Source organism: Motacilla alba, chromosome 5, assembly GCF_015832195.1.
Source record: "Motacilla alba alba isolate MOTALB_02 chromosome 5, Motacilla_alba_V1.0_pri, whole genome shotgun sequence".
Taxonomy (NCBI): domain Eukaryota; kingdom Metazoa; phylum Chordata; class Aves; order Passeriformes; family Motacillidae; genus Motacilla; species Motacilla alba.
The window spans coordinates 48,266,475-48,291,603 of NC_052020.1; the positions used below are offsets into that span (position 1 = coordinate 48,266,475).

The window sequence follows — 25,129 nt, forward strand, 5'->3', positions numbered from 1 at the left end:
TGTGCTAATCACTCTTCTCACTATCCAGAAATAATGTTGCAACTAAGACAGCTGACATGTAAAGGTAGTTGTGAACAATTTTATCTTGATTTGTAGTCAAACCCCTGATCTCATCAGGTGTTGAAATATTTCAACTACTGCTACATTCCAAACCTTTTATTAAGGTATTTCAGTGGAATTGCAAATGGCCCTAAACTCCAAAATATTTTGTAGTCTCTTAGTCATACTCTTGGGACATAGCCCCTTTTTCTACTTAACAAAGCTTAATTTAATGTAAGGTGTATACTTGGCGAATAATCTGTATTTTACAATGTAGAGTTTACTGCAAAGTTTTAATATTAAGATTTGAATGTCTAGTTTTAGAAATATCTATAGAATAGCATATTGTCTTTATCTCCAAAGGCATTATATTGTACTTCTAGCAAGTGCACCGACAGAAAAACAGCGACTAGAATGGTGAGTAATCCTTGAAATTTAAACAAACAAACAAAAACCCACTACCCCCCCCCCCCCCCCCCCCCCCCCAAAAAAAAAACCCCCAAAAGCAGCACCTTGCTTCCTCCCCCCTCCCCCATCAGTCTTGGACAAGGGAGTATTGGAGTATCTAGTGTATCAGGTGTCTTCTTAATGAATGAAAGTGGAGCTTCAGTGTTTCAAAATTAAATGGATAAAGATGGTAGAGTTCTGAAAAAAGCATTAAAAATGAATACTGGGAAGTGAAGGCTGTTGCTGGAGTTTTTCCTTAGCAGGAATTTCAGGTTAACTTTACAAATGCCTTGTGCACTTTTTTTAGTAAGCAGTGTGAGAAGGTATGTTTTCAGTCACTTGAAATGCTGGTTCTCAAAACAAAAATTCCCCTTTCCCATGTTTCTGCTCTTTTATTAGTGAAATTTTAAGATTGGCAAGTATTGGGAATTTCTTCACCTCTGAAATTTATCATCTGAAGCCAAAACAATATTGGATAAATATGTGGTGGTCCTTTCTAACTGCCTTTTACTTGATATGTAATGTCTTGTATTTAACTCCATTTGTAAAATCAGACTGCAGAGAGAGCTGCAGGGCATTCTTGAGATTCCCTTGTCAGCTTTTGTAATGCCTTAACTGAAATTATTGATCTGAATTAATCTGACGTGCACTAATTCATTTGTAGTCTCAAGTATTCGTATAAGGAGAATATTGAAGATTTTATCCTGATAACGTGATGTTAGATACTTTTATTATTTCCTGTTAATGAGATCTTGCTAATAAATGACATTTATACAGGGTGGGCTTGGTGGAATCAAAAATCCGTATTCTAGTTGGAAACCTGGAGAAGAACGAATTCATTACACTGGCTCATGTGAATCCACAGTCATTCCCAGCACCCAAGGAGAATCCTGACAAGTAAGCAACCTCATTTTCTTCATTTAGTAGGGAAAAACTAACTTAACTAAAACACAATTTCATTAATAAATAAACGGACGTTTTTATAGAATCTTAAAAGGATTCATTTTTAATGACAGCACCTAAAGGCAAACAAATGATGCTCAGCTCTTCTTAAGTAATATTTAAAATAGGTACCATTTAAATTAGGTACTTTTTAATTCTGTATAAGAATGTCTCTAAGTCAGAAAATAAGGGGAAATTATTTTTGTTAATAACTGTATTAATTGCATAGTTTCCTGTCAACCTGTATAAGTTACTGCTACTTAGTTGATGCTGTTTTAATTGTGAGGAAGCACTGAGAATCTGGGAGAACATCAGGCACTGTAGAACAGAGCTCTTGAGTAACTAAGTTCATTTAATGCTATAAAATTTAGCAATTGGGATGAATATCATTGAAATCATAATGGCTGTGATTAGAATTTGTCAGGTTGTGGAAACAGTGCAGAGAGTATCAAGTGCTTCAGATCGTTGAGGATTTTAAATGTTTTTTGACTCCTTCCTCCCCCACTCAAAACAGCAATTGCAGGTGTGTGGGGGCTGAAAACTCTTTTTAGACTTTATTGCAAGTTAGTATTGTAATTAATTTGTTAGGAATCTTATTTTTGTGTGAAGTGTGAGAATGGGGGAGAAATTTGTCTTTACTGGGATATGTGAAAAGCCTTGTTACCCTTGCACAGGGCCTTTTCCACACATGAACTGCTTCAAGTACAGTGTGGGGCTACTTCTTTTTTAAGAGATTATATAATTGCTACATGTGCGTTCTGAGTAAAACTGGACAAAAGCAGGCAGCACCTCCTCAGCACCAGTTTAGTGGGTGGATATAGCTACAACTACCTGCATAATCAGAGACTCCAATTAGCTCTTATTTCAGAGGACTTGATTCAGGGAATACTTCCAGCAAAGGTTGTCTTCCCAGTGTATACAAAGGACATTCTTTCACCAGCCCATGTGAAGGGGAGCTGTCAAAGGGAGGGTTTTAACTGAAACCTGCAGTTTGTGGTCAATTACAGCTAAGAAATTTGAGCATTGGAGACACATTTAGGTTGCAAAATGGAAGTTGCTTAATTGGGTAATAGGTTCTAATTACTTTCAGTGCATTTATAGTTGCTGTGTCTAGTTGAGAGCTCGTTATTCTCATGCTAGGAGCTACATGAGAGTATCCATATTGGAACACAGTTGAATGGAGTAATCTACTGATGATCTAAGTTTGTTTGCTGGAGGTAGATGTGTAGTGTTTAATGACTTTTAAATTGTGAGTGAAAAAGGAGTATTGTCAGTCAACTTGATTTTTGCCTTTTTATGTCCAGTTTCCTGTTGCTGCAAGAGCTAGAAAGTACAACTGTTGTCTATTGCAGGAAATAACTTATCAAGCTGTTTAATTCTGTCAGTATTACATGTCTGTTTTATATAAAATTTTCCAGGGAGGAATACCGTACAATGTGGGTGATTGGGTTGGTGTTTAAGAAAACTGAAAACTCTGAAAATTTAAGTGTTGATCTTACCTACGACATTCAGTCTTTCACAGACACAGGTGAGTTGTGCTTTCTAGGTGTTCTGGTATTAATAAACTTTTTGTAGTTACTGACTTTGCTCAAAATGTAGTCTTTATCATAATGCTCATAGTAATAGTAGAATTGTATCTACACAGAGGATTTCGGCTGAGGAGTTAGGGGTTTTATTTAATGAAACACATTTTCAATGAGTTTTAATGTTCCTAAAACTAGTTAGGATTTAGACTAATCACGTTGAATTTGTTCTCATTAAAAGTGATAAAAATTATACACACATCTTGCAGATCTCACTAAAAGTGTGGTACGTTATTTTGTAATCTTTATTAAACAGATAAATTTGTTATAATATGCAAGCTAGCAAGCTTAACCTCAAAAATTTTGAGTATAGTTTAAATATTTTTGTTACTAGGTGAAACTAAATTTACCAGTGGATTAACAAAATGTCTTTTATTCCATGGTGTTTCATACTAGATAATTGATTGAGTAATCTTTATTTTCATGTCTGACACTCAGTGGAAGAGAGCTTTTTGACTTTCTGATGTTTACATTTAAAAATAACTTAGTACCCACAGGAAATTTTGTAAGCAAAGAATTGGTAGTGGCTGGGGAGTGTGACACCAGAGTGTCAGGAACAGTTGCTTTGACAGATTTATCTAATAAATTTACAGGTTGTTTGTGTTTTTTGGTTTTTTTTTAACAAACAGCAGTTGAGGCTCAAATATTCTGTGTTTACAGAGCTGAAGGAATAGGTTCAAGTGTTATCTAATGCAGCCGTGGTCTGTGAGTTTCTAAGACTCAGTCTGAGGAAGTAAGGGAATTGAACACCTTGGACCCCTTTCCACCTCACACCTGTGAATGCAATATATATATATATATATAGGCATATTTATAAATCATGACAAGGTTTCAAAGTTGTTTATTGTCATATATAGCTGCAGAGAGGCATCTCTTTCTTGAGAGTTGAGATATTTCTTGTAATTATTAGTGATGAAGGTGAAACTATAGCAACTATAGGAACATCATTCTAATTTTTGAGAATTTAGACAAGATAATACCATGGCTGCTGCTTTGAAGGAGTGAAGGAATTCAGAAGTTAGTTTCTCTTATAAACAGATATTTCAATAGTATACTGGTCTGAGATTTTTGGTATGAAAAGACTAAAACTTGCAGTTATGATTTTTGATGTTATTTATTTGCACTATATTCCTCAAGTTTGTCTAAATAGATGCACTTATAAGTGGAGTAACATTTCATCAAGATCCTTACAAACTGTGTTGCAGAGTTTTCGATTTGTGAATATGCTTCCAAAAGTAACAATTTAGTAAATAATTTATGTCTGTGTGTTGTGGGTTTTTTGGTAATCTGAAATTAGTGTGGGTCTGTCTTCATTTTTTTTAATCCAGCGTAAAGACTTCTTTGCCCTGTCTCTTGGAATAGATCCTAAGATTTTATCAAAATTAACTAACTATTTTCCAGGATGGAATTAAAGAATAGCTTGCTTTTTAGTGGGAGCAAGGGGAGGAAGAGAGACATGAAGAGTGATCTAGGTTTTCATTGTATGGAAACTTTGATAAGACCTAATATCAGGAATTTGGAATGCTTTAACAATGTCTGGTTTCATTGACATGCTTCTACCTTAGCTGTAACCAGTATAGTTTTGTACAGAGAGGCTTTATGATCTTCTTCAGTACCAAGAAGAAGCGCAGTACTTGCTTTAATACTCAGTATTCATTGAGCTCTTTGTGTGCCTCTCTCTTAACACCTTTTTAATTACCTGTTCACAGCCTATTCAGTGAGATTCCTTAATGTTTGTAGAATAGACAGTGAATAAGGGAGATAGCTCTTGAGTTTTTGTATATAAGAGCTGCAGAACCATTTTTTATTCATACATCTGCCCCAGCTTTTGTTCAATGTTGTGGAGACAGTCAGTGTGGAAGAACGAGCTTTTCATTTTTACCTGGCTTTACTTGAACCCAGCATCCTGGGTTCCAGTGCAGTTCTTGTACTAGCGATTACCATGCTGGCTTACCAGAAGCAGATGCTCTGAGGTGAAGAGAAATAACTTGTCATACTAGACAAAATTGAAAGAAACAAATACCAACCAAACAAAACCACCAGAATGACCATACAAAATTTTAAAAAAACAAATAAAACAACAAAAACCAGTGTGACAAAAAAGCTCAAGAAAACAGAAAAAATTGTAATATAAATTACTTCTGTATAAAAATGTAGCGGTGTGTGAGTTGCCAGATGAATTTTAATGCATTAGGTGGCAAATGAGAACTTAATTCCTGAATTAAAACCCATTTGTTGCAGGAGCTGCATAAATAAAATCACCCGCAAAGAAAATAATTTTATGTAAATGCTGTAATTCTTATGAGGAAATTTTATTTCCATCTTTAATTCCTTTGGGATTAAATGAAGAGTTTGCTTCAGAGCTCTTCCAGTTAAAACTTGTTGAAAATACAGAGAGCTGTGTGCTTGCAAGACATTTTTCTTGAAAAACAGGTCACCTGTTTCCAAACTAATGTTTGTGTTTTTGCATTCAGTGCTGGCATGGTAGGCAGTTCCCTTTCTTCCTCCAGAACAAGGAAACATTATTCTTGTTCTTGAGAGTAATAAGTGCTCTGAAATGCAAATTGTTTCTGCCTGGGCAAGTAAGTGGACTTTGCAAAATGCTTCAGTATGTCTTAATGTTATTCTAATTGTGTAGTTTATAGGCAAGCAATAAACAGCAAGATGTTTGAGATGGATATGAAGATTGCTGCAAGGCATGTGAAACGTAAGCAACTTCACCAACTGCTACCTAATCATGTGCTTCAGAAAAAGAAAAAGGTAAACTTCTCTAATATATGAGAGCAATAAAAATGCCATTGCTCTCAAATTTTTGATTTTTTGGTTTACTAATTTACATTTACATAGGTGTTTAGGTTTACTAATCAAAGAATTAAAATTCCATTTTTACCTGCAAATGATCTCATTTGAGTGTAGCAGTATTATTAGGTGCACTGAATATAATACTACGTTTCTCAGAGCATCAACAATGTGGATAGTATCCTCTTGTCTGGCTGGGCAGTTTACCTGTGGCCATATGAGAATGGTATCATTAGTTTTTAATTAAGATGCTGTGTTGAATTATTGTTTAATTTCAGTTGTCAGTAAAAAGGGGTGAAACTTTGAATTGAACAATTCAGTCTGTATCAAAATCCCTACTGCTTTGTATTAGCTTAATCTGAGAGCATTACAGGTTTGCTTGGATTTTTAATAACTAAATCACTGCTACCTATTCTTTTTTAAGTATAGCTGAATAACATGCTTTATTTCTATAGCTGTTTTATATTGAATGCTGTTTTAAGGACTAGGAAGTCTTTATTGACACCAAGTGTAGCTCTGTTTCAGAGAATGATGCAAGTATTAAGTAATATGTCTCTTAAAATAGTAGTACTATGTCAGAAAAGGGTTTTTCTTCTCCACAGACTAAGTTCAAATCCTGTTTAAATTCTTTTTATGTACATCAGTTTGTTTTGATGTACATCACTTACTTATAAGTTAATGAAAGTATTTCTAAGTCCACAAAACCAAAGACATTTGAAATTAAGCTGAAAATATAATCATTAAATACAGTAACAGTTTGTTTTTGAACATGATTGGTTCGGACAAATCTGTACCAGAGTTCTGAACATGAAAATGTCAGTGCTTGTAGTGAGAGGATAGAGGATTATTTACACATAAAAGGATTTGAAAACTGTCCATTTAAGTTTGCATTTTTAAATAACTTGAATTTCTGTTGATTTTTAAACTTTTAATTAGACTAAAAGAATTTTCCTTTGCCTTGTGGCTTGCAGCACTCGACAGAAGGGATCAGGTTGACAGCTCTGAATGACAGCAGCCTAGACTTGTCTATGGACAGTGATAACAGCACGTCTGTGCCTTCGCCTACCAGTGCTATGAAGACAAGTCCGTTGAACAGTTCTGGAAGTTCTCAGGGGTAATGAAGACTTTCAGTCTTGTTGCTGCTCTCTTCCTGAATTACTTGTGTTAAACACATGGCAAATACTGCACACATGTAATACCACCGTTACCATGGTGGCAATGTTCCAAATTGGATGGAGATTCTAAATACTCTTATTTCAGTTTGAGCACTGTAGCAAAATTTGGGAGGTAGGGAGCAATGGTGCTGGACTTGAGATGAGGAATTATAAAGTTGGCTAAAAATGCTTAGAAAAACATGATGATAGAAAAACTTGGGGCCTGCAGTCGGAGACTGTGAGAAGTAGTGAGCAGATAGTTGTGAGGGTGAGAAAATATTTGGTGAGTTTTGAATCCAAGTGTGAGGTAGTAGAGAGGTTTAGATTTTCTGTCTGGGAAATGAGTAGTGCTCCTGCTGTTACTGATGATACCTATGCAAATTAATCTTAGGAACATAATTTCCCATTAGTTTCAAAGTGTACATATTAAAGTTTACTTAATACAAACTTTCTGTACTAAGTCTTCTGCTACCTTAACTCCAGTTTACCACAGTAAGTGAATGTACTCTCTTCTTTCCAGGTCCCATGTTTGTCTCTTTCATACATGTAGAAGTTATCAATCTCTTACAGTTCAGTAGTATTACACATCTGTTATATATAGGATGTTGTGTAGGATGAAATACTTGACTTAGTCCTTTTGACAAAAGTTCTTTCAGTTAGTCTTCCTTGGTAAATGGTTAACAGTAGTGGATACCACTATCTGTGCTATTGAAATAAATCTGTCTTACCTAGGATGTCATAAGTGAAGTGGAAATTGCCCTTGGCTGATTTTAGACACATGCTGCTTCCCAATATCTTCATGATGCAAAAGGGATCATTTTTGTGATTGGTCACTTGAAGCCCCAGGCCTTTGTTTGGGATGATTTTAGACTGAAATCATCATTGTAACAGTGTGTGTAAATTAAAACCAAACTTTTTTTTCTGCTCCTTCTACACTGGTTTTGTTTCATCCTTTAGTAAATAGTTACTGTGTTTTCCCGTGCTCATTATTTGGGTGGACACTGCCTGAATTTTTGCCTCTCTTTTAAATATAGCCTTTTTCTGGTCTCAGAACTGTCACTGAGGGATTTAAATTCAATATTTGAAATATCTTCCATTGCTTGTGTTTGATAGTAGATTGCCAGTGCTCACTTTTATCTTTTTACTGGCATAAGTTATGCTCTGTAATGTAGGTAAAATACCAGCTGTGGTTACTCGTCACACATATGATGTGATGAAAGGCAGATCATGTAGCACCATAGCTTTACTAATGTCTTCAGCATTTCATAATTTTTCTCTTTTTAGCAGAAGCAGTCCTGCGCCAGCTGTAACAGCAGCATCTGTGACCAACACACAGGCTTCTGAAGTCACTGTGCCACAAATAAATTCCAGTGAAAGCTCAGGGGGTAAGGAAAATGGCATAGCATATTATTTCTGTTGAATTTTTGATAATATTTATAAGGCAGTTTTTCTTCCAGCTTGAGTCTCCTAGTTTTTGCATAACACATGCTGTAATGTGTTCTTCTTCATACACATAGTTCAATAGTTTCTTAAGGATTCAGAAAATCACAGAGGAATATTTGCTGTGATATTTACTGCTTTTATTCTTAGAGATTTATATGTGCCATTCACAACAGTAGTAGTGTTCCAATGACCTAATGTAGGTCTGTAGTTTGGTTAGCTAAATGAGGAAAAAATTATCTAAAGCTGGAAGAACAACTTTTATATTTATTTTTAATTCATTTTGTAGTTAAACTCAAGGTGGTTCTGTACTGTCTGTATGTAGTCTGTCCTCCCATGTTCCCGCTCCTTGTGCTTCATGAAATTGATTCTAGGAATGCCAAAGACTCTGATGTAAGCAGAAACACATGTTCCTTACTGATGTCTGTTCAGATATGTCCCACTGTATCTGCTGACTTTATCCTCCATTTTCTGCAAGAAAAAATACACTTTACTTAAAAATAATTTTAAAATTTCGCTCTTAAGTCAAAGAATAAAAGCATCTGGTGAAAATATTTTCTTAGAATCAGCTACTCTTCTTTTTTGATGGAGCTTTAGTGTACAAGGAGCAAGTCAGAAATAGATGGAAAAGGGGAGTGACTGGTTAGCCTTTCAAAATGAAATCTCTCATTCACTCTTGACGGGTGGCATGGTTTAGTCTTATTTCTCTCTGATTTTTATCGTGTCACAGGTGCATCAATGTGAGTAAGTTTGTCCATGAGCACTAAATGGAGCTTAAATGGCGTGACTGGTTTTTGGATTTGGAAGCATATCAGAAGTTGTTCATTCTTATATTTTGGTTAATCAAAATGTTAATCACCTGATAGTTGTTAATGAAACATTTCCTCAATGTATTTTTTCTCATCCTGGAGCATCTCCCTATGTGCGCTTATTGGTTTGAGGTAGGCAATTGATGAGATAGAGCTTTGTCATATGGAGCATTTTTCAAAAGGATGTATATAATATAAATTCTTTTTTTGATGCTCTGTGATGACTTCATATTTGTCACTGGATAATCTAAGCCTGAGAAGTGATAAACTTCATTTTTGAGTGAAAAAGGGAGTATCAGATTGCTCTTGGATTTGATTTAATGCAGTCTTGGCAATGCATATATATGGCTGAGTACAGAAGCAGTAGAATTTCCTTAGGTACACAAATACTACGCTGTATTATACAGAGCTCTGTCTGGGCTCATACAGCCTGCCTTAAGCAGGGTTAATTAGGCTAAGCAGAGTGTCATTGCCATGGCTACCCTATGTCTGGTACAGGAATTCTTTCTCAGAATCATGTGTTAAGGGGTTGGAATGGACCTAAAAGATCTCTGACCCCAACCCCTCCTGCCATAGGCAGGGACACTTCCCACTTGACCAGTTTGTTCAAGACTTAATCTTACCTGGCTTTGAACACTGCCAGGGTCAGGGCATCCAAAACATCCTTGGACAACCTGTTCCAGTGTCTCAGTACCTCACACTAAAGAATTTCTTCTAATACCTAACCCAGATTTCCCCTCTTTCAGTTTGTGTCTATTGTTCTTTGTCCTATCACTACAGTTCCTGACAAAGAACCCCGCTTTGGCTTCCCTGTAGGCCCCCTTCTGGTACTGGAAGGTTGCTGTGAGTTTTCCTTGCAACCTTCTCTTCTTCAGGCTGACCAGCCCCAATTTTCTCAGCCTCTCTTTGGAGGGGAGGTGCTCCTGTCCTCTTATCAACTTCATGGCCTCCTCTGGACTTGCTCCAACAGTTCTGCATCCTGCTCATATTGGGGACACCAGAACTGTACACAGCACTCCAGGTGGGGTCTCACAAGAGCAGGGTAGAGGGGAAAAGTCCCCTCCCTCCACCTGCTGCCCAGCCTCCTTTGGCTGCAACCCAGGGTACGTTTGGCTTTCTGGGCTGTGAGCAGGTTCGCCAGCTCATGTTGAGTTTTTCATCAACCACGGCCCCCAAGTCTTTGTCCTCAGGGCTGCTCTCAGTCACTTCTCTGCCCAGCCTGTGGGTGTGCCTGGGTTTGCCACAACCCAGCCACAGGACCTTGCACTCACTCTATTGAACTTCAAGAGGTTTGCCTTGACCCACTTGTCCAGCCTGTCCAGGTCCCTTTGGATGGCATCCTGTCCCTCCAGTGTGTCAGCTGCACCACACACCCTGGTGTCACCAGTGAACTTGTTGTAGGTGCACTCAAGCTCAAGAATGAGCTTGAAACTAAACTGTGCAGTGTATGCACACTTGCTGTTCCAAATGTCATGCTACACCATTAACTGTACCACTTCCTTGATGCCTGCTTGATGTCAGGGGTTTTGATTAGAGACCAAAAATACCAGTGATTGAACTGAAATGATTGTGTCGATTCCTCTTGTTGAAGGTCTTTAAATTATTTGTCCATAGGTACTTCAAATGAAAGCATTCCTCAAACTGCCACACAACCAGCCATTTCTCCACCACCAAAGCCTACCATCTCTAGAATTGTTCCCTCAGCGTATCTATTAAATCCATCACCAAGAAGTTCAGGAAATGTTGCAACAAAAATGCCTAGCCCTGTCGCAGCAGTGAAAAGGACATCTTCTCCCCATAAAGAAGAGTCTCCTAAGAAAATTAAAATTGAAGAGGTATTTGAGATTTTGAGATCATACCATAGCAATGTTCAAAACTTTGAATATTCATTTCACCCAGAGTGCTGATTCTCATATTCCAAGTTTCAGATATTTCCTATTCTGATTGCATTGGGGCTTGATGTTTTCAGCTTGCCAAGGTGTTAGTGTTTTTATTTTGTTGATATTCATCACATGACACATGTACTGCATTAGCACAAATGAAGAGATTCTTTTCTTAAAAGTAATTATTTTGGTAAGCCTGTAATACGCTAAGTCTTACAACTAATTCTGTCCTTTTAAACACTTTGACCTTATTTTCTTGTTGATTTTTTAAAAATGCGATTTTATGATTTGTAATAGTTTCTGTGTTTGCTTTTCAGCAGGATGAAATAAGTGAAGATACTAGCTGTATAGATTTGAATGAACATGAAAAAATGGAAACGAAGGTATGTATGCCTAGACTGTATAATTTTGTATATATTATTTGGGAAAATTACTGTTTCTCTCTAGGAATTAAGAGTGTATTTATATCTAGACTCTCCAGTTAAAATATCAAAATGATATTTTTTTTTAAATGTTTATGTCAGTATTGATGGAGTCCATTGCCTGCTGGAAATGCTAAGTTGAGCCTGAATCTGTAGTTACATAGGACTGTCATTTCTTTGCTGATCATCACATGGTATTAATCATGGTGAAAAAATTAGTCATGATATTTATATTTCAGTTTGTTAAATTAGATCAAGGATACGTCAATATTCCATGTTTTTACTGCATCCCAAACCTGATGTATGTTAATCAGTGAAAGAATAATTGTCCTCTGTATTTTATTAGGAGTTTGCATGTTGGGCTGAGCATCCTAAAGCCAGCCATCTTGTTCACTTTTTAGAAAAAGAAATTTCAAGTGATAATAAGTAAATCTTCTGTGCAAGTGAAATTACTGTGTGAAGTTACAGCATACTGTTTGGGGACTTAGGAGATACCGTGTGCCTCTCCAGTATCTTGTAATTAGCAGACAATTTTTCTGCCTTAGTGGTGAACAGAAAGGATGACAGACTCTTTTTAGCCTTATGATAGCAGCTCTCCAGTTGGGATTTTGCAGTTTTTATGGGGCACATTCTGTTGTCTTTGGAATACTCTGGAAGTTATGCTTGTGCTTAAAGTTAAATGTAAATTCTTTGGTTTATAGCTTCAACGGCCATAAGCAAGGAATTGTATCTTGTTAGGCAGTCACCTTGCAATGTCTCTGAAGTTAAGATAGGTGAGGGCAGAAATACATGTAAGCACTTTATCCTCACTTCAAAAATAGATCTACTGGATACAGATCATTATAAAAGACATTGGTAATCCTGTTACTTTTTATTGGCAGTCTCCCCTATGTCTTTGTCCTTAATATTTATGGAAGGAAATGGTGAAATTAAATTTCTTAAATTAATGTAAACACAAGTTTTCATCCATTAAAATGCATTTTTTTTTTAGGGTGTGTTAATGCTACACCTTGAGCTAGCAGACTGTTTTTATTAAAATGATAATGTGCCATTGTCCTGCTTTAGTCCTGTAGTCCCACTGTTTTACCTGCAAATCAGTCTCTGACATTCACCTATTCATTCAGAAAGCTGATTCAATTCATTAAAGCAGCAGGAAAACTTTACTGGCAGAATGGCAAAAGCTGTGGAAAAGCTGTTGAATTTTTAAACAAATTTTGTAGCTTTTCACATGATCTTCCTTGATAATACACTTTTTTGTCTTTAGTGAGTTGAATGACATGTAATGTTTTGCTATAGGATTCTGTATAAAAGGTGCTAATTGGTTAAATAAGTGACAGTTGATAAGTGATATAGCTTGTGTTGATGTCAAATCTCTAATAAGTGAAACATTCTCCAGTGTGGTGATTCCTTCCTAAAAGGAAGGGTGTCAGTGCAGCAAGCATCAATTCTTGCATTTTTCTTTTGCTGTATATGCACAATGTAAATAATTCTGGAGTGCTGGGTGTTCTATATAAGAAGTTCATTGGAAGTAGTGTAACTGTGGTGATGCTTTTGTTTGTTTGTTTGTTTTTTTTCAGGAGCAAAATGAGACAGAAGTGAATGTTAATTCTCAAACAGAAACTCTTCAGACGACTTCTCTGCAAGCTCCTCAGGTACTGTTTGTAAAAGCAATACTGCCATGTAATGTATTTATGTGCCAGTCTGTGGTGAAAGAATTGAAACTGAAATTAGTCCAGATGTTAAAAATAAATGTATAATTTTAAATATAAATCCATTTTATGGTAAGCTACTTGTTGTTACTGTCACGATTTTTGTGTTTTAGATGGTCATTGATCTTATTGAATGTGCATTGTAGCTAAACATGTATGGCTTGCCATACAAACTGACTGAAGCTGGATTCGCTCTTCTGAATTGTGCTTTCAAAGTAAGGGGCTCAGTTTATTCCATTGTGCTTTGCACATCACAGAATAATCCTTTCTAACAAGGAAACAAAAGCTTTAAATAACTGCTGCTCAAAGATATCCAGGTAGAGGTTGAGGATGTCTCAAATGTAACTTCAGATTCTAATATTTGGTACAAGAGACAAGTTGTAAGTTTGTCACTCCTTAGCCAGCTGGTGTTAGCAGTGTAAAATCCTTTGGAAAACAGTAACAATTCTGCACCATTCACTTAAGTTTTTGTTTCCAGTATTGCAACAACTTTTAGAGAGCACCTCTGTTTCTTACTAGCATATTTAAACTTCTCTTAGTGCTCTGCTGATTAAAGTGTCACTATCAAGCACTTTATGCACACTTGAATCATTAAAGTATGTGTAGTGAATGTGTTGGTTGCAAATAGAAATTGTTGCAATAGTAATAATTGTATTTTACTGGACATTTTGAACTGTATGAGCAGTACTGAATAAGGATAGCAAAATTGTTTGGCAAAAACTGTAGATGCTACATGGACTTCCTAAACTGCTTCAGGGAAGTTTTTAGACCATTTAGTAAGTACACCAATTTTATTTTGTCTGTTGTTGTGGAGGATTATATAAAGCTTTGTAGCTTTATTACAGATTGTGTAGTTGTTGCTTTAGCAAAAATAATCTGGAAACTACAAAGGGTGGTGAGCCTCCTCTGTCATTTTACAATGTTCTTGTTGGCTTTGTTTAAAACACTGCCCATGTTGCAGAAGGTAGAAACATGTCAAACTGCAGATCAGCACCAACCAGGGGGTTACTTGGGGCAGGGGTGATGCGAGGCCCACAGCTATTTTGATTTGGTTCCCTGCTACTTTGTAAACTAACACATCAGTCAGTGTTAACTTGACTGATTTATTTTTAATAAAGCAGCATTTAAGAGCAGTCATTTTAATGCAGTTTTCCCCATGTATCAAGGATACCTTGTATAAATTTTGAACATTTATAATGTAAGAAAATATTTTATGATAAATTATGTGAAGTATTGCATAATAACTGGGTTATTGGGATGGCAAATAATGTGCCACACTGGAAGTGAAAATACTAAAAATAAAAAACCCCACCCCCAAACTTACCGGCATGTAAAGCAAGTGAGAAATTAATGAATCTCATTATATCTTGGGTGTGTTTCTGTCTTTTCCTTTTGTTTGATTTAGATACAATTTTTCTGAATGGCATTTAAATCTTCTAAGTGAGAAAAAATTGTTGAGATTATTGTCAAGGTGGAATTCTTAACACATTCCTACAGTACCTTTTTAGAATTCGTAACTTTTTTTCCCCATGTAAATCTGAACCAAAAAAATTGAAAATTTTTTGAAAAATTTCCAATTTTATGAAAAATTGGAAATTTGACTGTAGAGTTTTTCAACAGTCTGGAATGTTTGAAGACACACACTTCGGATTGGGAACTGTTTTTCATCACTTGTCTGTAAGGACAGAGACATAACACTGAATTGTTAAGAGGTGTTTTTAAATACTAAATATGTGGATCAGATAGTTGATGTTACTGATCAAGCTTCCTTATTATGTGGATGTTTTATTATAATACAAGTTATTAGTAGGCCCAGCTTTATCTGCAGCACTTGCTAATTTCTTGCAGTTGTCAAAAAAGAAAAGCACACAAAGATTCTTGTAGAAAATTTCCTTATTAAAGATTCTGTAGGCGAAGGAAATACCTGCTTCTCTCTTAATAATCCGATCTTCATGTATTCCTAAAAAGTCTTCTAAAGATCTTTGTTTTGGAAGTTCATTCCAATTACTACAATATTTTTCTTTTTATATTTACAGAGTTAAAATACAACCAAACTTCTTTTCTTTTCAGAAAACACCCAGTACAGACCTTTCAGATATCCCTGCTCTTCCTGCAAATCCTATTCCTGTTATCAAGAATTCAATAAAATTGAGATTGAACCGGTAAAAACCACCTCAGGGGTCCATAAACAGTATCTGCCAACTCAACCTGTTGTCTTCTAATGCTAGAAAAAAAGGAGAACGGAGGGTGCAAGACTAGAACATAATCTCAAATGGATTTAGGTATATGTTGTGCACTTCCCTTTCTGGACTAAAGTCGCCGCTTGATTGGAAGTCCAGGTTAGTATGTGAAGCCAGGAGTACAATTAATGTGTTAGCAACAGTTACATTAAATATTTCGAAGGATTACTGCCTTTAAAAACATGAACACTATTTGTAGCCATATTTGACATTCTGATTGAATTTGTTTGATGCATTGTTTCAAAATTGAGATAAAACTGGCATAAGAATCCCTTAAATGCACTTTTATGTACTTTTTTATTGGAGTATGACTAATTTTAGATCTTTAGCTGATAAAATTTCATTTTATTGAAGAGTCTCTTCAATAGTAGTAATTTGCAAATTGGATGACATTCTGTGATATACTATACATTGAAAACAAAGTGTATAGTGTATTTAGTTCAACTGCCATCAAGCAGCAGCAAGTCTTTAAAACGTAATGTCAAATCTTGGGGTCTTAAGACGTACGTTGAGGAAGTAATTGGGAAGTTTTGGTATTGGTGGGACATGATTAAGATGTGGTCTACTTTTATTTATAGGATTGTTTTAAGGTGCATACAAATCAGCAATCAAATAGTAAATAAACTTTCTTTTGAGCTAACTAACTGAACTCCTTATTCCCTTTTTTTATCCCTTTATTTCTTGGGAAAATATTTTGCATTTATTGTTGGGGTTTTTTTGTTTCAAGTTATTTTTTCCACTTGTATGCACCATATAGAACAATAGTTATTTATACAAAATAAAAACAAGCCATGTACTCATTTGGGTTCCCCCCTGCCCCTTACCTAGTTGTAATACCTTGTGGGCCTCTAGGCACAAATTCAGAATTTGTCCCATGACTAAAGTGTTTAGGTAAATATTGTGTGCCTGTGAAATACACCACCTGTCTTGATGGCCTTTGAATCACTAAATATGATTTTTGTACACTCCATAAAGGTCCCGTATGCATTAAAAAGCTTAAAATTTTAAATAAAGGCAAAAAGATTTTTCCCTAAGAATTTTAACCTTTTTATTTTTAGATAGTTCATCACAAGTAGTTTTACATACTGAACAACACCAAATTTTTAAAAATCATATTTCTAGTAAGCACTTGACATCTAGTAAGCTCTCTTACTCCTATTTTTGTTCTTGTAGTCCTATCAAAAAAGTAACAGCTTTTTCTTTTGAAAGACCTGAAGCTCTCATGGCAAAGAACAGTATTTGAGGAACATGAGGGATACCAACAGTAATACCAGATGTAGATAACAAACTTCATGTTACTATTACTTAAGTCTGAAATATGTGGGATGTCAAATCATACTTCCCATACTTTGATTAGCATGTTTTATGAGCTCCCTTCTCCCATTGTGCTCCATCCTATTACACATGCATCTTTCATGTTACAAGTTAAATTACTTACACTCTTCCCCTTATCCTTCTAAATTAATTCTCCAAAGTCAGAGTGTAGCTTATCTTTTACTTAGGCTGTGCAGTAACTGAAGGGTTTTTTTTTTTTTTTTTGCCATTTGTCTAAGATGTCTAGTATACAATATTTCTCTTTTCCTTGCCCTGTGCAGCCTGCTGTCGTCCACCCCCCAAAGAAGGTTATATCTTAACAGTTGAAGTGTACAAGCTGTCTGTGTATTTTGTGTAGCTATGGAGTTTAGATCGAAATTGCCAGGCACAAATTTAGTCTTGTCATTTTGTTTACACATCAGAAAATCTTTTTCATTTTATTAAACGTTTCATGTAACTGCACCCAAGTTTTGCCAAGCTGGAAACTTGGAACCTTTCTGTATAGTGACTTTTTAATTCTAGTTTTCATAACCTGGAGATCAGACTGTTGCTTTCGCATGATGTACGTAGTGTCTCATGACTGGAGTTTGCTTTGTTTTATAGTATCTGTACTCCTTGTATTTTTCAAGAGCTATTTTGTAAACAGATGATGTATTTCTCCATTGAAAACACAATAAAAAACAGCACAATCCCATGGTTGTCTAATTTTTCTGACTGTACTAAATTGGTTTTACTTTCTTAATTCTTACTTAGCTCTTAAATTTTCTGCTAAGGCAAAATATGGTATGGCCTAAAGGAAATAGAGTAGATAATGCTTATTTAGGGAGCATCCATTTTTATTTGCTATAGGAAGTGGAAAAAACACTCAGAATGATGTTGGGTTCTAGCTATTAAAGGGAAAGTTTGTGAATTATGCAGTGTTTTTGTGGGGGCAGAGTCGACAAAAACACACAAAACATTTAAGGGCATGCATTCCATCTCTTCATCTGAAATTCTTAAAAGTGGACAAAACTAGAAGAAACACGTGCCTAAACAATTTGGGGATACACTATTTTTGGCAAATGTTTGAGCTTCATTTTTTAAAAACATTGGCTGTAAGAGTTTTGGCACCTCAGGCTTTTCTTGCAAGTGCCTATTCCTTATGTCAGCAGATGGCACTATTTCTCTTCTTCTTAAGTAGTTTAAGCATGTCCTGAAATAAAAGTAAAAATTGCAGGTAGCTGTGCATCACTTGATTGATCCCTGTATCAGCATGAGCCCAATCCTCCAAATGCTTGATGTGAGTAACTTTAATAAGTAGTCTACTTTTGACTAAAATTTCTTTAACTGCTAAAACCACTGATGATTATGGTCTTAATATTATAATTGCCCTGCCTAAAACAATAAACCTTTCTGTTGTATATATTTTTCACAGCATGAAATTGTCTTGTTTAAAACAGATTAATCATTTTTATATCCTGCCCACCACATCTCCCTTTCATTACAGCTGATGATGTTATTTATGGCTTTAATTCATCTTTTATTTTCTCGGACCAATAAAAATCTGCTAGTAGATACACAAATTTGTGTTCAATGTTTTTTAGGCTACTGGCAATAGGCTTCAATAGCTTGTTTTTCTGAGTTGCCCATCATCAACCTCCTGAATTAAGTTCACTGACTCATAAGGATCTGCAAACAAGAAGCTGAAAATTACTGTTGTAGCCAAAATAATTAACATTAATAAGCCATGGTTTAACAGATGGCTTTAGACATACTGATTGGAATCAGACATTTGAGTTGATGAGTTCTAGCTAAAGTTGTGCTTCCTTGTAGATAGTATGTGTGCACGCCACTTATTAAATTCACTTCTTAGTGCATTTCTTAGTTTTGGGGAGGTTTTCTTTGTTTTGGATTTTTCTTGAACGGCAGTTTTTTAAACTTGTAGCTACAAGTACATGGTAACTGAGTAGTAATGAATATCAATTGTTAGTAAGTATTACTTAATGGAAGAATGAATTTTATCAACAGTAAAAGATGAAACAATTCTTCAGCATCTAGAATAACCAAAAGTAATTCAGCATAGCAAGAAGATACAATATTGACTCTGAGCCAGAACCTATGCTTAAATGCACTGTAAACTACTTTGGTAGTTACTGAGGAAGCAGAATATGTTTATCCTCATAAGAGATATTATTTAGAAGTTATGTGTATTTCTCGCAAAGGTATTTTGTGTGTTGTAGTGATGCTGGCATCATTTATGTAAGTTCATGAAAACACTAGTCAAGTACCTTAACTATGATTAATCTCTCTGCCATCATTGTGGCTGAACAATGCTTACCAGATTTCATCACTTGTTATGCAGGCCTTGATGGTGCAGTCAGAAATGCACGTGTATTAGCTGAATACTTCGTGCGTTCACTCTTTTTTTTTACAGATCCAGTATTCATATTGGAAAAATGTCAGCAATACAAATCAGTAAACTGATTTTAGTTTAATAATCGTAGTATTGAGTATCTGTTCAGTAGAAACAAAACCATCTTGGATTTGTTGGTAGAGGCAGATGCAGTTTGCTACGTCTACAAAGTTCAAAATAATTTGAAATATTTGCAAACATCAGCTTCTACTGTCACCAAAAGAATGCAAACTTTCATATGAAACTTCAGAGGGCATGTTTATGAAAAAGAATATGGTGAACCACTCCACATCCATCTGTGTTTTGGATATTTAAACTAAGGATTTTTTAAAATAAAGTTTAGGTATATTTTTATTGTTCTAACTAAATTCTGGAATGCTGTCTTTAAGTAACTTTTTTTTCTGCCTTCCACAGTTACTTATGAATTATATTAATAAATTAACCAGATCACCAGTCCTATCAGCAAGTCTGAATATCTTAATTACCTCAGAATTTTTATGATCTCTATTCTAGTGCAATGTTTAAAATAAACTAAGAATGACAAATGTCCTACATACTCATTAAAGTCAAATTTAAGGGTATAGTAATGGTTGGGAAAAAATGTTTTGTATATGTAGATATTATTAAGCTTTGGTTTTGTATTAAGTTAGTGACTAAATAAGAGCTAGAATCCATGAAAGTAATAGGAAAGGATAAAGAGTAAAATTACTGTTGATGTAAGGTGATAAAAGCCCCAGCTTATTAGGTAAGAAAAGCTGTATTTATTTATTTAGGGAACTAGCCAATCATTTAAACTGCGGCACGATGACTGTGGCCCACACAGATACTGGACAGCTTACAAGTGCAAATGCCGCTTTTGCTCTATCTGTGATCTAGCATTCCTATTTTCTGTTTGTATTTGTAGAAGGTAATCACCTCAGTAAGGTTACTGAAGTTAATTTTTGCATGGCTAAAGTGTACACATGTGAAACTTCTCAGTTTATCTGAGGTTATTTCTGTGGCACATGCTTCAGTTAGGGTAAAACACTGACCTAAAGCAGATAGAATTACTAAAGTTGAATGGAATGTTGGGTCAAGTACCCTTTATTGATCGGGCACTTCAGATGGTCTGAAGATAAAACTGGAGGCAAGGGGGCCAATCATTGATGTTTGCGAAACAAGTTCCCCATCTCTTCCCAGATAGAAATTTGATTCTGAGTAAGCATAATAAATATGATACTTCTTGAAAGAGCGTGGAAGAGTTATGCTACGTCTTCGGCTCCAGCATTCCCTGTGCCCTGAGCAGTGTCTCGTGCCGTGTGCTTCCAGAAATCTGGCATGCGCGCTGTCCTTGTTTGCGTTCTGAGTCTGCAGCGGAGCTGTTAATAAAGAGATTGATGATAAAGTTGTCAGGAAGAGACAGTTGGACAGGACTGCTCGCCATGAGTGACAGAGGGCACGCTCTGCCTTCACAGCCGAGAACGCTGCCCCCAGCAGAGAGCCGGCCATGCCTGGACGCTGTGCCAAGCCTGTTCAGCACGTGGGGAGAGGAGCTGCAGCTTGTACCAAGGATTTCAATTAGATTTTGAGCTTAAAGTGAGATTTCTCTTATTTAGGATCAGCATGCAATTTTTTAAAAGGTTGATGTCCTCTTGAGAATAAACACAATTTCAGCAGCAATATAAAGTCAGAAAATTTGAGAATTATCTAAGCCTTTTAAAATATTTCATAGTGATATGGTTTAATTAAGTGAAATGGAGATTCTTAAAATTTTTTGCTTTTATGGGGAATAAATGAATTATACATGTACTCAGACTAGATATTAGCTTCTGTAGGAATCTCCTGCCAAGATATCATAAACTTGGTTCAACTCAGTCACATGGTTGGAATAAGAGAAGCCCAGGATGATGGATGGAAGCATTCATTGTCTCAGCCATGGTTTATCATCTGTAAGTTTTATCCCTTACAATGTAAAGAACAGTGAGACTGATAAAACGTTTGATAGTTTAGGCCATCTGCTCACACAGTATATTAGAGTTATTAGTGATTGTTCCTACTGTTTCTTACCATCACTCAGAACAGTGTGTGGATTTTCTGTTCACTAGTGATTACTAAATGCAGTATCTCATCTGGGAGTATTTTTTTTCCTTGTAGCATCTAGTCCTTATAGGCAGTAAGATAAAAAGACCCTCACAGCCTGAGTCAAGAAAAATGCCTTAAAAAGCAGTTTCGGTGTTTTGCTTTTCACTGTCTTTGTGGGAGGAAGATCAATCTTTTTGGTCTGATTGCAGTTTAAGAGGTGGTAGATCATCTTCTGTGGACAGATTTTACAAATACTAGTACTTTTCCCAGGATATTTCTCACAGGACATAATGTTATATTTTTAAAAATAGTTTACTAATTAATTAATAAATTCATTGTTTGTGTATTCTTTCTCAAATTACAAAACACTAAGAAAAGAGCTGCTTCTGTTCAATGAGCCTTTGACTTCAACAGGGATGAAATAATATTTATTGTAATTGCTATGAATAAAAAGAGTTCAATCAATTTAGAAGCATTTTTCTAGTAATTGGTGTAGGCACAAGGCATTTTTTCCCACTGACAAAATTTTTCGTCATTACTTAGTAGCTTAGGCTACTTAAAAAAAAGGGGGCAAATTTTGTTCCATGAAAATGCAGGCTTAATATTGGAGAATCTCAAGTCTGTAAATTAATAAGAAGACTATTTTTTTTAATGTAGGGATATAATCTAACACACTTGCATTTATGTTTGTTCAAAGACGTAGGAATTGCTTGATAGCCTCAACAGTGGTTTCTCTGAATAGGAGCTGTCTAGCCAGAAGCACACCAGATGTTGTGTCTTTGCAGATAAAGTCAAAATGCAAGTTTGATCTAGCATCATTAGGATTTTTTTTTTAAGCTTAAAGAATGCTTTTATGTTTGATTTACTATAACCCGTATTTTTAAAAATGTATGGAAGCCACACTTTGAGTTGTTACAATCACCATAGTGTGTTGATTTTTCATTTCTGACCTGTTAGATTATCAAGGGTAATCTGGTAATTCATTAGGGAAATATGCTTTTATGTCTGTTTAAAATAGATGTCTTTAGTTTTTCTTATTATTTAATGTTCTGGTATCACAAACTTTATTTTCAGCACCCACTGTTACGTGTCAAATTGAATAAAAAGTCCCTTACCTGACAACGTCAAAAACTTAAAAAGAATTGTGGGAATTAATTGTCCATTGTTGTGCATTTCATCAACATCATGTGTCATCGGTGTGTTTGTTCTTCAGCTGTAACATCTTATTTTGATGCTTCCACTTATGAAATAATTCTAGTGGTTTATTTCCCTCAAAATTATAAGGGACATGTGCGTATTATTTTAAAAGTGAAACAATTTTTACTGTATAAGAAGTATTATATAATGTATCAGCAAACACACAAATCCCAACAATAACTCATCACTACAGTAGTTCAAAGCAGTTTGTTTGAAAGGTTGTCTCACAGCAAAGCCAAACCTAAATTCTGATCCTGACTTGGATATGTGTGACCTTGGCAGGGCTAGTGACCCCTTGCTTCAACCTTTTTATATAAGAAATGAGATTAGAGGTTATCAGACATTTCACAAAGACTGACAGCATTTGGGAATGTCTTGGGATTTTCATGTAGTAGATACTTTGTTCCATTGGGTTCTCCTGTAGGCATGAATCATACACAACTTAAAGCTCATACACTAGTTTTCCAATCTTTGTTTTGTAATGGATATATCATCTTTATATCCCACTGTAAATTAGTTCTAAGGAACGTGAAGGAGGAGAGGTTCCTGTGCATGGTATTAGAGCAGTCTTCCAATAGAGGAAAACAACAAAATTGGGCAACTTGGTGCTGTTTTATTTGATGACACACTGCATCCTATTTTGCCTTTCAAAGAAAAAGTATTTTAATATAAACACACCCACATTTGGTGGTTTTCCCTAGGAAAAATAGAGGTTTAGATCCTAAAAGCTCTATGTGTTCCATTCTGATCATCAGCTAGTTAATCCTATCCTCTTCTTTTTGTTTGCTTGTATATAGTCTGAAGACTGTCTCACTGATACATTGGTGTGATGCATATTGAGTATAACTTATCTGAAAATAAATTTTAGTTACTCCTTTTTTTAGCTTCTGATAATACAAACTGAAGATGTTGCTATGATGTGATGTTAAAAGTCCTCTGCCCAAATTAAGGTGCAAATGAGACTAAATACCAGTTTGACAATACTGACTTTATTTGTAATGATAAGTGTGTAGGGAAAAGAGAAAGAGAGAGAGAGCAAGCAGAAAATGGTCATCTCCATGGTCACCAGTGTCCCATTGGTCCTTTAAGTGCCCTGGTCTTCTTTGTGGTGGTGGGTCCAGCCCGATTCACTCCTCAAGTCGTTTTTCTACGCTCCCTCATTAGCACGAGGTGAAGGTAGGGTGGGGTCTCCTCATATCACATGTTCTGGTCTTGTTTTGGTGGTCATTGGGGGTCTGCCCTGGGGGTTGTACAAGGCAAATAGCCCTGAAGTCAGGTGTCCTCTTTGTGACCCGGCTGGCACAGTTTGCACTTCTCTGATGACACACTGCAGTGGAAGGTTGCTGCAAGAAGTATGAAGGCCAAAACTGAAACTTTGCTTCATTTTTTCTGCAGCAGGTTTCCCCACAGAGGTCAATGTTTTCTGCAACAACTTCCACCACAGAGCAGGTGTTTAAGGCACCTACTCCAGATATTATTAACCCTTTGCTTACAGGTGCAGATCTGTGATCTATTTCACCTTGTAAACCGAACCAGTGAAGTTGTTGTCTTTGGAAGACTGACTTCTCATGTTCAACTTATGAATTTTTCTAGTTGTCCAAGGTCTGTTTTTTTAACATGGAAGTATATGTCTGAAAATTGGAGAAGGCATTATTGTATGAGTGTTCACTGTTTGCATTGCATCACAATGGTAATGTAAAGGGTTTTATTTTTTTTTAAGGAGCACTTAATTTTGAAATGCAGTTTACATAGGAAATACAAAAATAACCTACCGTTTCTATTCTCCTGTTGATTAAAAAGAAGAAAAAGAAAACCCAAACCCACGTGTTTTCTAATGTATTATGCCAGAGCAGCAGAAGGCAATGCTTAGCTCCACCACTGCACAGCAGCACTACCTTGGTTTATATAGATGCTAGCCTAAGCAAAAATTGGATGTTCAAGTCCCACCACATTTTGAAGGTTAGCCTGTGCAACACCACAGGAGAAAATCTGGAAGTAACACAGGGATTCCTCTGTCATTTTGATAACGAGGTGTAGGCTGGCTCACTTAATCCAGAAGCTAGCAAATAGGATGTGCCCTATGGTGATCCCATTTCCCCTCATTTTCTGAACACCTTCCAATTTTTTGTTGTTAGCTTTCAGCACTCTTCTAAGTAATCCTGGTATTTTGAAATAACTTCTCCTCCTCTGTTCTACCTGGGGGACTGAACTGAGGCTGCAAAGACTCAACCTAGTGGGAGTTATTTTAATGTGTGCTATGCTGAGCTATTACCAATAATACTTTGATATCCACAACTTTATCTTACCCTAGCCTGTCTCAGTGAGGCACAAAGTATCCAAAGCTTGGCCTCTTTAGGTGTATTTATGTGAGAGAGGTGAACACAGCACTTGCTCTTCCCACATGAGCATGTTTAAAACCTTTGTTTCTGGGAGACAGGTTGCAATTAAAACCTATGAATACAAAAGATGGGCTTGGCTTTGAAGTCGGTGGGAGGGGATATGCCATGGATTGAGCAGGTCCATCTTCAGCTGGCCTGGTCCTGCCTGGAATAGGACAGTGGTGCAATATCTTAGATCTCTTGAGCAATTGTAAGCTAAAACTGCTTATCACCAGGTTAGGAGAAAAATTATGAAAACAGTGTCATCTGATGGGGATGCAGTCAGCTGAGGAATAGAGTTTACTTGGGATCTTGGATTT

At 36.0% G+C, this 25,129-nt stretch overlaps 1 protein-coding gene across 4 annotated transcripts in view; it reads left to right on the plus strand.

Moving 5' to 3' along the window:
* The window catches only part of PAPOLA (poly(A) polymerase alpha), a 44,039-nt gene extending 26,564 nt beyond the window's left edge, over positions 1-17,475 (plus strand). Inside the window, exons 13-22 of one of the 4 annotated variants that reach the window (XM_038137664.1) lie at positions 403-456; positions 1,264-1,383; positions 2,847-2,956; positions 5,650-5,771; positions 6,782-6,924; positions 8,252-8,349; positions 10,828-11,048; positions 11,417-11,479; positions 13,096-13,170; positions 15,298-17,475. In XM_038137664.1, the coding sequence (XP_037993592.1) occupies positions 403-456; positions 1,264-1,383; positions 2,847-2,956; positions 5,650-5,771; positions 6,782-6,924; positions 8,252-8,349; positions 10,828-11,048; positions 11,417-11,479; positions 13,096-13,170; positions 15,298-15,393 (1,102 nt within the window). In that variant the 3' untranslated portion in view covers positions 15,394-17,475. Of the gene's footprint in view, positions 1-402; positions 457-1,263; positions 1,384-2,846; positions 2,957-5,649; positions 5,772-6,781; positions 6,925-8,248; positions 8,350-10,827; positions 11,049-11,413; positions 11,480-13,095; positions 13,171-15,297 lie in introns of all 4 variants that reach the window. The other 3 variants (XM_038137662.1, XM_038137661.1, XM_038137663.1) reach the window with 3 other exon arrangements.
* Positions 17,476-25,129: the final 7,654 nt, after the last annotated feature.